At 47.1% G+C, this 13989-nt stretch overlaps 1 protein-coding gene across 3 annotated transcripts in view; it reads right to left on the bottom strand.

The window, feature by feature from the left end:
* Positions 1 to 1684: 1684 nt before the first annotated feature.
* Vdac1 (voltage dependent anion channel 1) overlaps positions 1685 to 13989 on the bottom strand; it is a 29938-nt gene continuing 17633 nt past the window's right edge. For all 3 annotated transcript variants that reach the window (XM_057776102.1, XM_057776103.1, XM_057776101.1), the window contains exons 4-9: positions 13715 to 13867; positions 13562 to 13614; positions 6877 to 7104; positions 5148 to 5298; positions 3561 to 3618; positions 1685 to 2634 (exon numbers count right to left, since the gene is read on the bottom strand). In XM_057776102.1, the coding sequence (XP_057632085.1) occupies positions 2543 to 2634; positions 3561 to 3618; positions 5148 to 5298; positions 6877 to 7104; positions 13562 to 13614; positions 13715 to 13867 (735 nt within the window). In that variant the 3' untranslated portion in view covers positions 1685 to 2542. The remainder of the gene's footprint in view (positions 2635 to 3560; positions 3619 to 5147; positions 5299 to 6876; positions 7105 to 13561; positions 13615 to 13714; positions 13868 to 13989) is intronic.

The following is a 13989-nucleotide window of genomic DNA, read 5'->3' as shown; positions in this document are numbered from 1 at the left end:
GGAGGGGGTTGGGGGCTGTACCAGCCATACCCTGTAACAGGTAAGGACTGAGGGATGTTGGGAGAACCTGGCCAGGTCCACTTGATTTGTTAAATATGCACCACAGCCATTTGTCCCATGGTGGCATCAGATCCCCTGGAACTGGAATTACAGTTGTGAGCCACTGTGCGGGTGCCAAGAATCAATCACGAGTTCTCTGCAAGAACAGTCAGTGTTCTAACTGCTGAGCCACCCAGCTCATCTAAATTCTTTTAATTAATGAGTTATTATGAACTGAAGGCATTTTACAGTGATATTTCATCCAACACACTGCATACTGCAGGCAGACACTCAATAAGTAACTAGTGAATTAAATCCCCCTATACTCGGGGACTTTAGTACACTGCACAGCATTTAATACTATGCCTGGCCCTTGACTATATGGAATGAGTTCCAGGACAGCCAGGGCTGTCTCAAAAAAAACAAAAATAAAAATAAGCTTGTTTCTTAGATCTGATGTAAGCTGCAAAACTTGAAAATGTTTTTCAACCTACACTAAACTTTCACCCTCATTCACGCAACATCTGTCCTTAGACTTTCTAGCAATGTTTAACAGCAGACTCATCCCTGTGAACATCTTTTTTGTTTTGTTTTTTGTTTTTTTCAAGATAGGGTTTCGGGCCGGGCGGTGGTGGCACACACCTTTAATCCCAGCACTCAGGAGGCAGAGGCAGGTGGATTTCTGTGAGTTCGAGACCAGCCTGGTCTACAAGAGCTAGTTCTGGGATGGGCACCAAAGCTACAGAGAAACCCTGTCTAGAAAAACCAAAAAAAAAAAAAAAAAAAAACAGGGTTTCTCTGTAGCTTTGGAGCCTGTCCTAGAACTAGCTCTTATAGACCAGGCTGGCCTCGAACTCACAGAAATCCACCTGCCTCTGCCCTCCTGAGTGCTGGGATTAAAGGCGTGCGCCACCATGGCCCGGCTCCTGGGAACATCTTACCTCTATATAAAAAGGACCTCAAGAGGCCAGCATGGGCTGCTCTCTCTCAAGTCCCGACTTAGGGTGAGACAGCCAGCTGGCCAGACCTGGGTGCACCCCAAAATATAACTTGCTTTAATTGGACAATTATGAATTTCGTCTTTTCTCCTCGTGATTCTCAGGTCTAAAAGTCTCACTATATATCTTTTTATCTTTTTGTCTCAGTCTTGAAGGTGCTGGGATGTATCATCTACCACACCCAACCATAAGTAAAAATATTTACTTTTATTTATGTGTGTGTGTCACGTGTGTGGTACCTAGGCACAGCAGAAGAGGGAGTCAGATACCCCAAATCCAGAGCTACAGGTAGTTGTGAGCAGCCTCAGATCCACCACAGGAATAGGAAGCACTGAGGAAGCCCTGAGCCACCTCTCCAGCCTCCGGAGTGCTCTTTTATGCAATCAGGTCAGTGATGATTTGTGAGACACCAAGAGCAAAACATATCAATGCACAGAATGCAAAGGAAAAAAGTACAAATCTAAACCAATGCCCTGGCCAGACAGGGTTTCTCTGCGTAGTCCTGGCTGTCCTGGAATTCACACTGTAGACCAGGCTGGCCACAGACTCACAGAGATCCGCCTGCCTCTGCCTCCCGAGTGCTGGGATTAAAGGCCTGCGCCACCACCGCCCGGCCCATATTTTTCTTAAGAAAAGCAACAAGAGGATGAGGTTTCAATATTTTATTCAAGTTTTATTTTAAGTGATGTTAATTACAGCATTTGAAGGGGAGGAGCTAATTCCACACAAATGGAAGACTCTCTAATGTACCCATTAAACTGCTAAAAAAAGAGTGGTGTGGCTTTAACAGGTCACTTTAGATCCCTAGTGTTGTCATGGTGACCACAATCACCTGCCCAGCTTAAAGCTGTCTCATACTCTAGTGCAATGGTGAGAGAGAGAGAGAGAGAGAGAGAGAGAGAGAGAGAGAGAGAGAGAGAGAGAGAGAGAGAGAGAGAAAAGAAAAAAACCATGCCACAACACAAGGAAGAATGAAGTCCTAAATGATGGCTCCATTGGCCCACTCTCTCCACCCTAAAATGGCACAAAGGAAATAGCTAACCAGAAGAGTGCTTTTGGTGTAAAACAGGTAACTGGGCAAGGACAGGAAGAGGCCACGGAGATCTGTCTGGGAAAGGTCCTCTCACACAGGTATGTGTGCACATGCTTCTCAGCAGTTAGGATCGAGACACCAAGGTTGCTCAGGAAGTCACAATTTCACCTGTGGACTCGATACAGATTTACAAAGGGCCTGCATATTCCGAGCTTCCACTTGTGGCCTGGCATCTCTAGAGGGTCTCCTCCCCAGACCACGTCTACAGCTAAAAGGACCCTTTCAGGAATGGGGTGTCTGCTGTACCTCTGAAATGGTAAACACCAGAAAGCCGAGTCATCCTTAACCTGGAGATCTAACGTGGTATTTATCGATTCTCACATCCCCAACGTACAACATTAAAAGGTTCACTAAATTCTGAAGGTAGCTATACTGCAAAATAGTTTAAAATTAATGATTGTACAATATTCATTTATGCTTGAAATTCTAGTCCTAGACCAAGCTTGTGGCCACCTGCATTGACGTTCTTGCCATCCAGCAGAGCTGACAGCGTCAGCTTAATACCTGTGGGGGGATGAGAAAGACATGGATGTGGGGAGGGAGGGGTGACAGTTGGAGGAAGGAGGAGGAAGAAGGGGGAAGAGACAAAGAAAAAAAAGGTTAACCCCAAAGTCTGAATTTGTTCCAGCTACAATCAGCAGTGGCCAAACAGCCAAACAAAGGAACCCTTCAGAGCATAAACCCTGCTGAAACACCCACTTTCCTGTCCCCTTTCGTGTTCCCCCATTACAATGAGCATTTGACCTCTGGTACCACACAGTAAACAGCTTGAGCAATACTGTCTTGGAGGGAAACCCTATCCTGTATCAGCCTTCCGTTCATCTTGGTTATGTGTACGCACCCATACCCGTGCACACACAAACAATAAACTCCTTTTCCTGAGACTTACTTGTAACTTTAGATCGAACAGGCTGATGTTCCCAGGAGGAACCTGATTCTCACATCACATAATCAGCTTTGAGGGTTCAAAAATGGGATTAGCCCCTGGAGCCCTCACACACCAGTGAGTGGCTGGGACAGCTACGCAGAATAGAGGCACTAACCACCATCTCTACACCCTTGTCTTTCTATAGTGAGGATGATTGACAGGTTAAACCTGCCAGCAGCCTGGAGACAACAAGTATCAGACCCCAGGAAAAGGATGGAAGGAAATGACCAGGATGTAACATCATATACATGGTATTTACCGGAAATAACCAGGATGTAACATCTTATACATGGTATTTACCGGTGCTTCCTTTCTGGCTTGCTATTTCTCATCCACCTTTTTTCTTCTGACAATGATCAAACTCCTTTATAAACATTCAACTACAGACACTTACATACATTCATTTACAGCGCCCCACAGCAATAGCAAAAATCCGCAAAATGTAGCCATTACTTTTTTCGTAAGACAGAGAAGTAACTAGCTTCAGACAGGCGATACGTACCTGGCTTGAGGGTCTGAGTGTACCCTAAGCCTATCAGGCTAGAGTTGTTCACTTTGGCCTGAAAGGAAAAAGATAGGCCCAATGAAAAGAGCGTCCCACAACCGTGAAAAACAGCACCCCCACGTGTCTGCCTCCAGATGGGTGAGGGCTTCTTCTCAGGTCCCAGCCGTCAGATGCAAACTGTGCTCACAGCCATCTCCTAAGACTCAAATGCAGGTGCACGTGCCTTCCTGCCCCTGTGACCTCCCAAGGACAGACAGAGCGAGGAGACTAAGGGCTCTTGGCAGGCCATGCCCCTCGAACTCTTTCTTTAGGCTCCCAACAAGGAGGCCCCTGTCCTTTGGTGTTACATGCATGGCTGATGTTGAGGGAGCCAAATCCTGTTCCCAGGTCAGGATACTTAAAACAGACTGTGAGTTACACCAACCAGCAGGAAATTTCTACATGATACTTCCTCATTCCACCCCAAAAGGGTGGCTTCCTATAGGGTAACAACAGAAGCCAGTTCAACAGGGTTCGCCACAAAACCTGTGCAGTTCGGGGCTCTGACCAGTGCCACAGGGTAGGCAAGACAAGATGCCCACTGAGCAACTAACTGGCTTTGTCTTTTTAGAGATGCGCTCTCACGATGCAGTTCAGGGTTATATTTGAACTCTTGCTATATCACGGCCAAGAAAGGCCTTGAACTTCTGATTCTTCTGCCTGCTGTTTCTGTTGTGCTGGGGATCAGGCAGCAGGCTTCCTGCACCCCCAGCAAGCAAGCACTCTCCCAACTGAGCTACAGCCCTGGCCTTGTTTTGGTTTGCTCTCCCCCCCCCCCATAATATGGCTTAAGCCCAGGCTCCTGTGCATGCTAGGCAAAGGCTCTACCATTCGAATACATCATCCTGACCACTGAGACTTTAATGTGGACCATAGGGACTGAGAACAAAATGAAAACAAGAGCAAAAATAAAACATTTAAGGGATCCCTCCTTACAGTTTGCATGATGGGACAGGACGGGTTAGAGAAAGAGGCTCAATAGCACAGCAGTCTACTCAAAGCCAGGTCTGGGAACGTACTTTCTCTGCGCTGGGTGCCTTTAAGGAAGGTTACCCGATCAACCTCCACAAGCGTTCCGCTCCTCCAAAATAAAAACCAAGCAGGTGCCAGGCATGGTGGCGCACACCTTTAATCCCAGCACTCAGGAGGCAGAGGCAGGTGGACCTCTGAGTTCAAGGCTAGCCTGGTCTACAGAGACAGCCAGGGCTACACAGAAAAACCCTGTCTCCAAAAAATAAAAGAGCCACCAGTTGTGGTGGCACATGACTTTAACCCCAGTAACTGGTGAGGCGGAGGTGCATGGATCTTTGTGAAGTCTATATAGTGAGTTCCTGACCAGACAAGACCACACAGTAAAACTGTGCTCCCCTTCTGTGCACCCCTTCCCCCCCCCAATAAAAAAGAAATAAAAAAAAGATTTTTTTTTTTTTGAGGTATCCGTTTCAAGTGGAATTAAGCACAAGAATGGTCTTGGCCCAATGAGAACCTTTAAGCTGGAGCACAGAATGCTCTCAATCATGAGCCATGTGATTCATGAGTACCCACCGAAAAGCAGGCGTCAGGGTCGACCTGGTACTTGGCTGCTATCCCAAAGCGAGTGTTACTGTTCCCCGCTGTCCAGGCGAGATTGACAGCGGTCTCCAACTTCTTGTTCACCTTCTGGTAGATGGAGCCACCAAACTCCGTCCCATCATTCCTACAAGGAAGCACAGCAATAGATGTCCAGCTGCCCGAGGACACAGGCTGAAATGTCACCAGCACCAATAGAAGAACAGGGGTGCCAGAAACAGACTGAACAAAGTTCTCACCAACCCCTGGGAACTCTTAAAGGCAGCCCACACAACCACCAGACCAACACAAAACCTCAAGTTGCCTTCCAAATGCTCTTTTAAAAATGGGGCGGAAGTGGTTAAGAGTACTTGCTGCTTTTCCAAAGAACCCAAATCTATCAACCTATAACAACTGCCCTTAACTCCAGTTCCAGAGGCTCCGATGCCCTCTTGTGGCCTCCATGGGCACCTGCACACATGTGACACACACACAGACACACGCATACACATGAATAAAAACAAACTGGCTTTTTAAAAATGGAAGCAGAAACTAGAACATTGGGATTCTACAAAACTTTCTATTTTCTATGGCTTGTGTCTTTACTTTTGTAAATGATTCTGTTGAAGAAGGCGGGAGGGAAGCAAAGTCCAAGAGACATGTCCAACAAGAAAGCCCAGACCCCACATTCCCTGGAAGACAAGTGCTGTGGTTTGGATACAAACGAAGAGAACAGGCTCCCTGCGAGCTGTACTCTAGGCTACACCGGGACAGAGGTGTTCACACAAATAAATGCTTTCATTGTTATCAGTGGAAACAGTATTTGTTTAGAGCAATACCATTACTGGTCTGAATAAGACATTACTTCTTTAGCACCCTCTAGTGGAAAGAACAAGTTAACGCTTCATGGAACTAACCCAAAATTAACTGCCCCCCTTTTTTCTTTTTTATGTATGGAGGCTAGGGTGTACCCTTCGGGGGCCAAAAGAGAGTGTTGGAGCCCCTAAAGTGGTTGTAAGCCATGCTGGGAACCAAACTTGTATCCTCTCTGAGAGCAGTAAGTGTTCTTATCTGATGAGGCGTCCCTCCAGCCTCAAATAAGATTATTTTTATGGTTGAAAATTTTGATTCCCTCAAAACATCAACGTCCTTCAGCCTCCCAGTCCAGTGATAGACTCTCTCCAACCTAACATGCAACCTCTCTGCCCATCATACCACCGTCCAGTCAGTATACTGCTAAGCACATTAACAAAGAGAAAATCCTATGCATTCCTGGTTATCCACCATGGGATGGGAAAAAATGCTAACAGGCCCTTTAGCTCATCTGACCCAAATGACCGAAAAGTGATCTTCAGGAAAAATGAAAAGACACCACCCTAGCCAACATATGACACTCTGCAACATTCTGAATGAGACTGGCCCCTGTTTGAATATTTGGTCCTCAGTTAGTAGAACTGTTTGAGAAGGATTGGGAGGTGTGGCCTTGTTGGAGGAGGTGTGTCACTGGGGGCTTTGAGGTTTTAATACTCCCACCATTCCCAGGGCACTCTCTTTTGCTCTGCCTCTTGGTTGTGGATCAAGATGTGAGCTCTCAGCTGTTGTGGTGCTGTGCCTTTGCTACGCCGCCATGGACTCTCAACACCTTCTTTTATAAGCTGCTTTGGCTATGGCATTTTGTCACAGCACTAGAAAAGTGACTGAGACACCCCCCCACACACACACTTACACATTAGTATGAAGCTGGAATTCATCCGTCTTGTAGCCAACTGCAAAGTTGCTCTGGGTCACTCGGGACTTGGAGGTCTCAAAATTCATTTGGTAGCCAGCTAGCCAGCCCTCATAGCCAAGTACCAGGGCACCCCGGATCGAGGGCCCAGCGATGTCAAAGTCCACATCACAGCCCAGGTTGATATGCTCCCTCTTGTACCCTGTCTTGATTTTAGCATTTTTTTTCCTAAAAGAAAAAGAAAAAAAAATGTATTAAAAAAGCCAAGCTAACTTACATTGACACAATCATGCTAAGAACTATGCAAACATGTTGTCTGGTCTCAGGAGGTGGTAGGGAATAGAAGCGAGGCTGGTGGCCAGTTAACCCTAAACAGCTGCTGAGCCACAAGCAAGATGCAACTTCTCCTGAGCTCAAATCTTGTCTGCAAAAGGCTGCATCAACACTGTGCTGTGCACACCATGGGAAGTGAGCGCCAACCTTTTCCAGCCTCTCCCTATGCTCAACACAACACCCTACACTGGCATCTATTAGGCATGTTTGTTGTCTGCCAGACCTACAGAAGAGCCGCATATCACAAAGCTACCCAAGCAGCAATTTGAGGAAGATGGTCACCTTTGTGGCTCACCAAGTAGGCAGCAAAAAAAGAAATAGCAGATCCCTGGGGCTGGAGAGGAGGCTCGGAAGCTAAAAGTGCTTGTGCAGAAGATTGGGATTCAGTTTCTAACACCCACACTGGTAGCTCACAACTGCCTGCAACTCCAGTTCCTGGGGATCTAACACTTTTCTAGCCTCTGCAGGTACCTGCCTCTATATGGTAAGCGCGCGCACATACACACACAAGTAATAAATCTTTCCCCTGCTTACTGAGTGCAGTAGGAGAACTCTCACGCCATGGTTGTGAGACCCCACTTGAGTTCACAGCAGAGAGTTCTGGATACTGATGAGGAACCTGAGTCCCTCACTCATGGAGGCTGGAAGTCCTGATCTCAGGTCCAGTGATGCCAGATTCTTCGCATCTAAGACCAGTTAGTTCAGTGTCTGTCAACTATTTCTCAAGACCCAGTGTCCCTCAGCAAAGGTAGGTGAGTCGTAATTTTTATCCAAAGCAAACCCCAGAGAATAAGAGAGTATCTACTGGGCTGAGTAGATGGCTCAGTGGATAAAGCGCTTACCAGACAAGCTGAAAGACCCAAGTTCAAATCCCCAGAGCCCAATATATATAACAAAAGTATATGCAATCCCAGTAAATCTCTCTAGGGAAATGGGATGGAGAGACAGGAGGCTCACTGAAGCCAGCTAGCCTGGCATATATAGCAATGAACAAAAGAAATTCTGGAGAGATGGCTCAGTAGTTAAGAGCACTGACTGCTCTTCCAGAGGACCTGAGTTCAATTCCTAGCACCCACATGGTAACCCATACCTGCCTATAACTGCAGTTCCAGGGGATACAACACCTTTACAGAGACATACATGCAGGCAACACACCAATGCACATAAAATAAAAATAAATAAATCATTAAAAAAAGAAAGAAATCCTACCCCAAGAAGGTGAAAGAGAAGAGCAAACCTGAAGCCACCCTCTGACCCCCACAAGTGCACTGTGGGGGATGCACACATGCAATACACACACAAAGACATTAAAATAAAAAATTTTTTGGAGATCGAACCTATCAAATAAAATTGAAACTATATCACATGATTGCAAAAAAGATGATTCCCTGGCCAATGGCTTTCTCAGTCTAGCCCACAGAAACCAGGTCTGGACAGAGTGGCGAGGACCACACAGACTTGCCTGCTCCTGGCCCTATTCACAGCGAGATTAAAGCATGCAGACCATAGGCTCTAAAAGCATTCCCTCCCCAGAGGCCCTGCTGTTTTGTGGGAAGTGACCAGTTACAGATTCAGGGCAGGAAACATACAAAGGAAGCCTGAAGTCACTCTCCAAGCCACCAGAGATTACCAGGAACTGGGCAAATGGATCTGATCGTTAAAATAAGAAGGTTCCCACCCAGGAGCTTCACAGACAGGAAAATGTGAGCACTGATAAAAACAGTACTGACAACAGACCAAAATATAGCAGAAGATTAGTTTAGTGCCAGTAATACAGCTTAGGGTAGTGGTGCTTTCTGCCAAGGCTAACGACCTCAGTTGGGTCCCCAGAACCCACAAGATGGAAGAAGAAACACCCCCCAAGGCTGAGGCAAGATGATCATAGCTTGGAGGCCAGCCTGAGCTACATAGTCAGATCCTCTCTGAAAAAAACATGAGTGGCACACACCTGGACATGGAGGCAGGAGGATGGGAGTTCAAGGCCAGCCTTAGTTACGCAGAAACTCAAGTCCAGCCGGGTGGTGGTGGCACATGCCTTTAATCCCAGCACTCAGGAGGCAGAGGCAGGTGGATCTCTGTGAGTTTGAGGCCAGCCTGGTCTACAAGAGCCAGGACAGGTCTACTTTGGAGCCAGGACAGGCTCCAAAGTTACAGAGAAACCCTGTCTCGAAAGCCCCCCCCCCAAAAAAGAGGAAGAAAGAAAGAAAGAAAGAAAGAAAGAAAGAAAGAAAGAAAGAAAGAAAGAAAGAAAGAAACTCAAGTCCAGACTGGGCTACATGAGACCTTCTCTCAAAAGACAAAAACAATGAAAAGCAGCTATTAACCAAAGTGCAATGCCTGCGGCAGAATCTCTGACCAGCCACAGGCACCACCCACACCGATTCATACAAAGCCTCTACTCATGTCTCATGGGATTCTAGCCAGGGGTCCACGCGTCCAAAGAAAAAGGACAGAGACAGAGCTAGGGTGACTCAGCCATCCCCAAGTCTCTGCTCCTCGTGAAGCTAGGGAAACTCTCCTTTCTCAAATGTCACTGGGATTTTTTTAAGCTACTTAAGCGGGGGTGCTAATTTGACAAGCACTCAAAAGAGACATGACACACAGTGATGGTTAGCAAGCAGGCTTTATCTGTGGAAGGCAACACTTGCGGGGGTACTAATCCCTCAGTGGGGTCTGAAGTTCCGCCTAGCTGTGGCCCACATTTGGCTAAGGGTGGCCAGTGTTTTCCAGGCATCATCAGAGCTTCAGAAAGCCAGTGTTCATTTCCACTCTGTCGAGAGCCATCAAAGCTCACCACTACCCAGCACACCTTGTGCCTATGGCTCTACCCTATAAACAGCCTACCCAAGGCTCCTAGGAGGAATGGCCAGCAGCAGGACTAGGGAACAAAGCCTTCAGACAAAGCTCTCCTAAAACAAGAAACACAGATGAGCTCAAACGGAGATGAGCTCCTCAGAAGCCCGGACATATCAACCTGACAGAGCTCCAACTGTCACAACTGAGACGCAAGCCACGGCGTGCATGATGTAATGGAACATAACTCACAGAATAAACGTCCATGAATCTATCCTAACAGAAAAACTGATCAGGAACTGGCAAGGTGGCTCAGCAGGTAGAGGTGGTTGCAGCCAAACCTGATGACCTGAGTCGAATCCCTGGGATTAACATGGAGAAAAGAGAAAACCAAACCCAGCAAGTTGTTCTGATGTCCACATGTACACTGTGGAGCACACACATACACGTACGTGCGCACACGTGCACACACACATACATACACATGAACAAATGTGGGGGAGGGAGGTTAAATAATAAAGGACTAGAGAGATGGTTCAGCAGTCAAGAGCACTGGGTGCTCTTGCAGACCACATGGGCTTCATTCCCACACGGTGGCTCACAACCAACTCTAACTCCAGTCCCAGGACATCCAGTGCTCTCCTAATCTCAGTAGGTACCAGGCACGCACACGATGCACATACATACATGTAGACAAAACACTCACGCACATAAAGATAAATATATCTAAATAAAATCTAAGAATAAAAAACCTGGTTCAGGAAGTGAGGGAGTAGGACAGCCCTTCCCTACAGGAAACCCCATGAGAAAGACAGGGATGATGGGAATAACTACCTAAAATAATGATGGAGAAAAGGATGTGACCCAAAGCATGATGGGAAAGCACATTGTGTCTTAGTACCTCCCAGCTTCGTATCTACCGAGAACAAAGCTAGAGACTAGCAGAGTTCCCGGGGAGGGAGCCAGCAGATGTCACATTAGCCACAAGATCAAGGTTAGTATCACGGGTAAAGACACACGTGGCGGTCTTCCTGACAGCATGTACCGTGGATACAATGAGGTGCCACTTCTTCAGAGGCCAAAAAATACACAACCTGAATGTAATCAGAAAGAATTAGCAGGGTAATCCAAGCAGAAGGTCATTCCGCCAAGAACTCTCAGCCATTCTTCAAAAATGTTCAGGTCACAAGAGAAAAAGACGCAGAGTGTGTCCCAGGAAGAGACCGCAAGGGAGACTGAGTGCCCGGTGCAATGGAAGAGCCAGAACTGGATCCCGAGCCAGAGCGAGAACATCAGCAGGGCGACGGTTAACAGTGCGGTACCAACGTTCGCTTGCTGGCACTCATCTTCACCACAGTTGCTCAATGACACGGACACAGTCTGCAAACTGCATCGCTGGGCCATTTGGTCATTAAGCAAACATCATGGGGTGCACTTAACAGAAACCCCAGATGGCCGTGGTTAATCACTCAATCACGGCCTCCTGGTGCACCCAAGGGACAGAGCATGCATAAGATGCCCAAGGCAGGCAATGGAACCCAGCACAGGCATTCACAGGAAACATTTTATAAGGAACACGCTTTAATGGGAAAACGCACAGTGAGTACATGAGCCATTCACACACTCAGTCTGTATCACCACCAAACACCGTGACATGTGCACACCTGTACATGCTAGACTTTTATGGAGAGGTGGCGGAGTGGGTGCTGTTTATGTCAATTATTGCACACTCAGGAAATACACTCTGCCTCGACGGCAATAGGAATGTTTGAGCTGTTATCATCTCAAGTCCCTATAGTGCGTGATTGAAATATTATGTAGCAAATGGCTGTATATTCTTTTTTTGTTTTGTTTTGTTTTTCGAGACAGGGTTTCTCTGTGGCTTTGAAGCCTGTCCTGGAACTAGCTCCCATAGACCAGGCTGGCCTCAAACTCAGAGATCCCCTGCCTCTGCCTCCTGAGTGCTGGCTGGGATTAAAGGCGTGCGCTACCACTGCCCAGCTTAAATGGCTGTATATTCTATATACATTATGAGCTATGTTATAATGTGATGGTAGACAGAAGATTTCAACAGAGAAGGAGCTAGGGGTGAAAGAGAAGAGAATTCTACATGTTACTTTTATCACAATTTTCTATATAAAAACTGCAAAAGTTATTTCAAAATAAAAGGTTAACCTGAGGGGGCTAGAGAGATGACTCAACAGTTGAGAGCACTGGCTGCTCTCGCGAAGGACCCAGGTTCAGTTCCCAGCACCCACACAGCAGCTCACACCTTTAATCTCAGCGCTAGGGAGGCATAGACAGGCAATCAAAAAAAGGAAGAAGAAAAAAAAAAAAAAACAGCCCAGAATCACAAAAAATAAAAACACATGCCATGAACTGTGAATATTAAAGATGATGCAGATGGTAAATTTTATACATGTTTTGCCAAACCAAAAGCCTGCCAAACCAAAAACCTGCTAAACCAAAAAAGGAAGACATGAGATTTAGTAAAAGCCTAGACTCGATCATCAGTGGGCAAAACAAGCTTCCCCTGATTTAGGAGACTCACCACTCCGAGGAGTGTAGACTATTCTAGAAGGGAAACGTTCTGTCTGGTCCTGTACAGCCTCAGGAGCTGAGGAAAGCCAGCTTGCTCTCTTTGCCCTTTGATGTGTCAACAACCAACAGGCCTAATCTGTTTCTGGCAGAGATCTCAGTGTCTCAGAAAACTGGGAGAAGGGCCCTCCATACCTACAAAACAGGCAGCAGTGACCAGAAGCCCCTGCTTCCAAATGCCACTTCTGCCCTTCAGCCTTGGCCACATTTGTTACTGGCAGCTTTAAATAAAACACATCAACAGGACAGAAAGCTTGCGCTGCAGTCATACATACAATGGGCATCGTGGGATCCTGGAACACTGGTCTGAGTCCTCTGCTACCAAGGACAATCCTCAGCCCCGGGGACACAGCTCAGTGGGTAGAGTGCTCACCTGGGAGCACAAACCCCGGCTTTGACCCTTACCACCCTCAGAAACTGGATCACACACCCGTGATCCCAGTACTTGGGAGGTGGAAGCAGGAGGGTCAGAAGTTCAAGGTTGTCCCTGCCTACTTAATGAGTTCAAGGCCAGCTGGGGCTACAGAAGACTCAGTGTCAAAAGGAAAATGGAAGCTCCTTGGGGCAAACAGCATCCTGACCCAGGCAACCTCGGTCTCCAAATAGCAGAGGAACACACAAGACCATGTGTTAGATAAATGTATTTTCTAATGCTTACTACAGCACAGCCCATTAACAGATGGGTATCTGTGTCCTGGCCTAAACACCACCGCAGAACTCACAGAACATACAGAGCTCAGACCAAGGCAGCCCTATTGTTGTCTCGTTAGTTTCTATTCTTTGATATGGAATCTCACTATAGCCCTGGCTGGCCCTGACCCCTCCCCACCCCCCAGTCACCCAGTTTAGAGGCTACCTTTAACGTGATGTCACCCTTAACACCAAAATCCTTTGTCATGAAGGACTTCCAAGGCCCACAACATCCTAAAATGTCCTCGTGGGACAAAGGTGAGACCCTTACCCAGTGTTAGGTGAGAAGGATGAGTCAAAGGTCAGCTTCAGCCCACGCGCGAGCTGCATGGAAGAGAGAGGTGGTACAGGTTAGCTGAGTGAAGGGCCGTGGATGCTGTGATGGGAATGGGTGGAGCCAGCACTTCCGGCGGGGAGGCCTTACCTGATCTTCCACGGTGATCTCGGTACCCAGGGTGTTGTCTGTGTTCCACTTTTCTGTAAACGTCAGGCCGTACTCAGTCCATCGATACTTGGTTTCCAGACTGCCGTTCACTTTGGTGGTCTCTGTGTTGGCGGAGCCTGAGCTGGTAAATTCCTTAAAGGAAAGAGAGTCTCAGCCCACAGTCCAGCCTGCCCTCAGTGCCTCTCCAGGACCTTAAGCAACAGAGAGTCCCCGGCATATCCAACCAGAATTATTTCTACAGTTCAGTTAGATAC

This window comes from Chionomys nivalis, chromosome 7 (assembly GCF_950005125.1).
Source record: "Chionomys nivalis chromosome 7, mChiNiv1.1, whole genome shotgun sequence".
NCBI classification, from domain to species: domain Eukaryota; kingdom Metazoa; phylum Chordata; class Mammalia; order Rodentia; family Cricetidae; genus Chionomys; species Chionomys nivalis.
The sequence above is the reverse complement of the archived record's forward strand: the minus strand, read 5'-3'. Positions and strand labels throughout refer to the sequence as shown.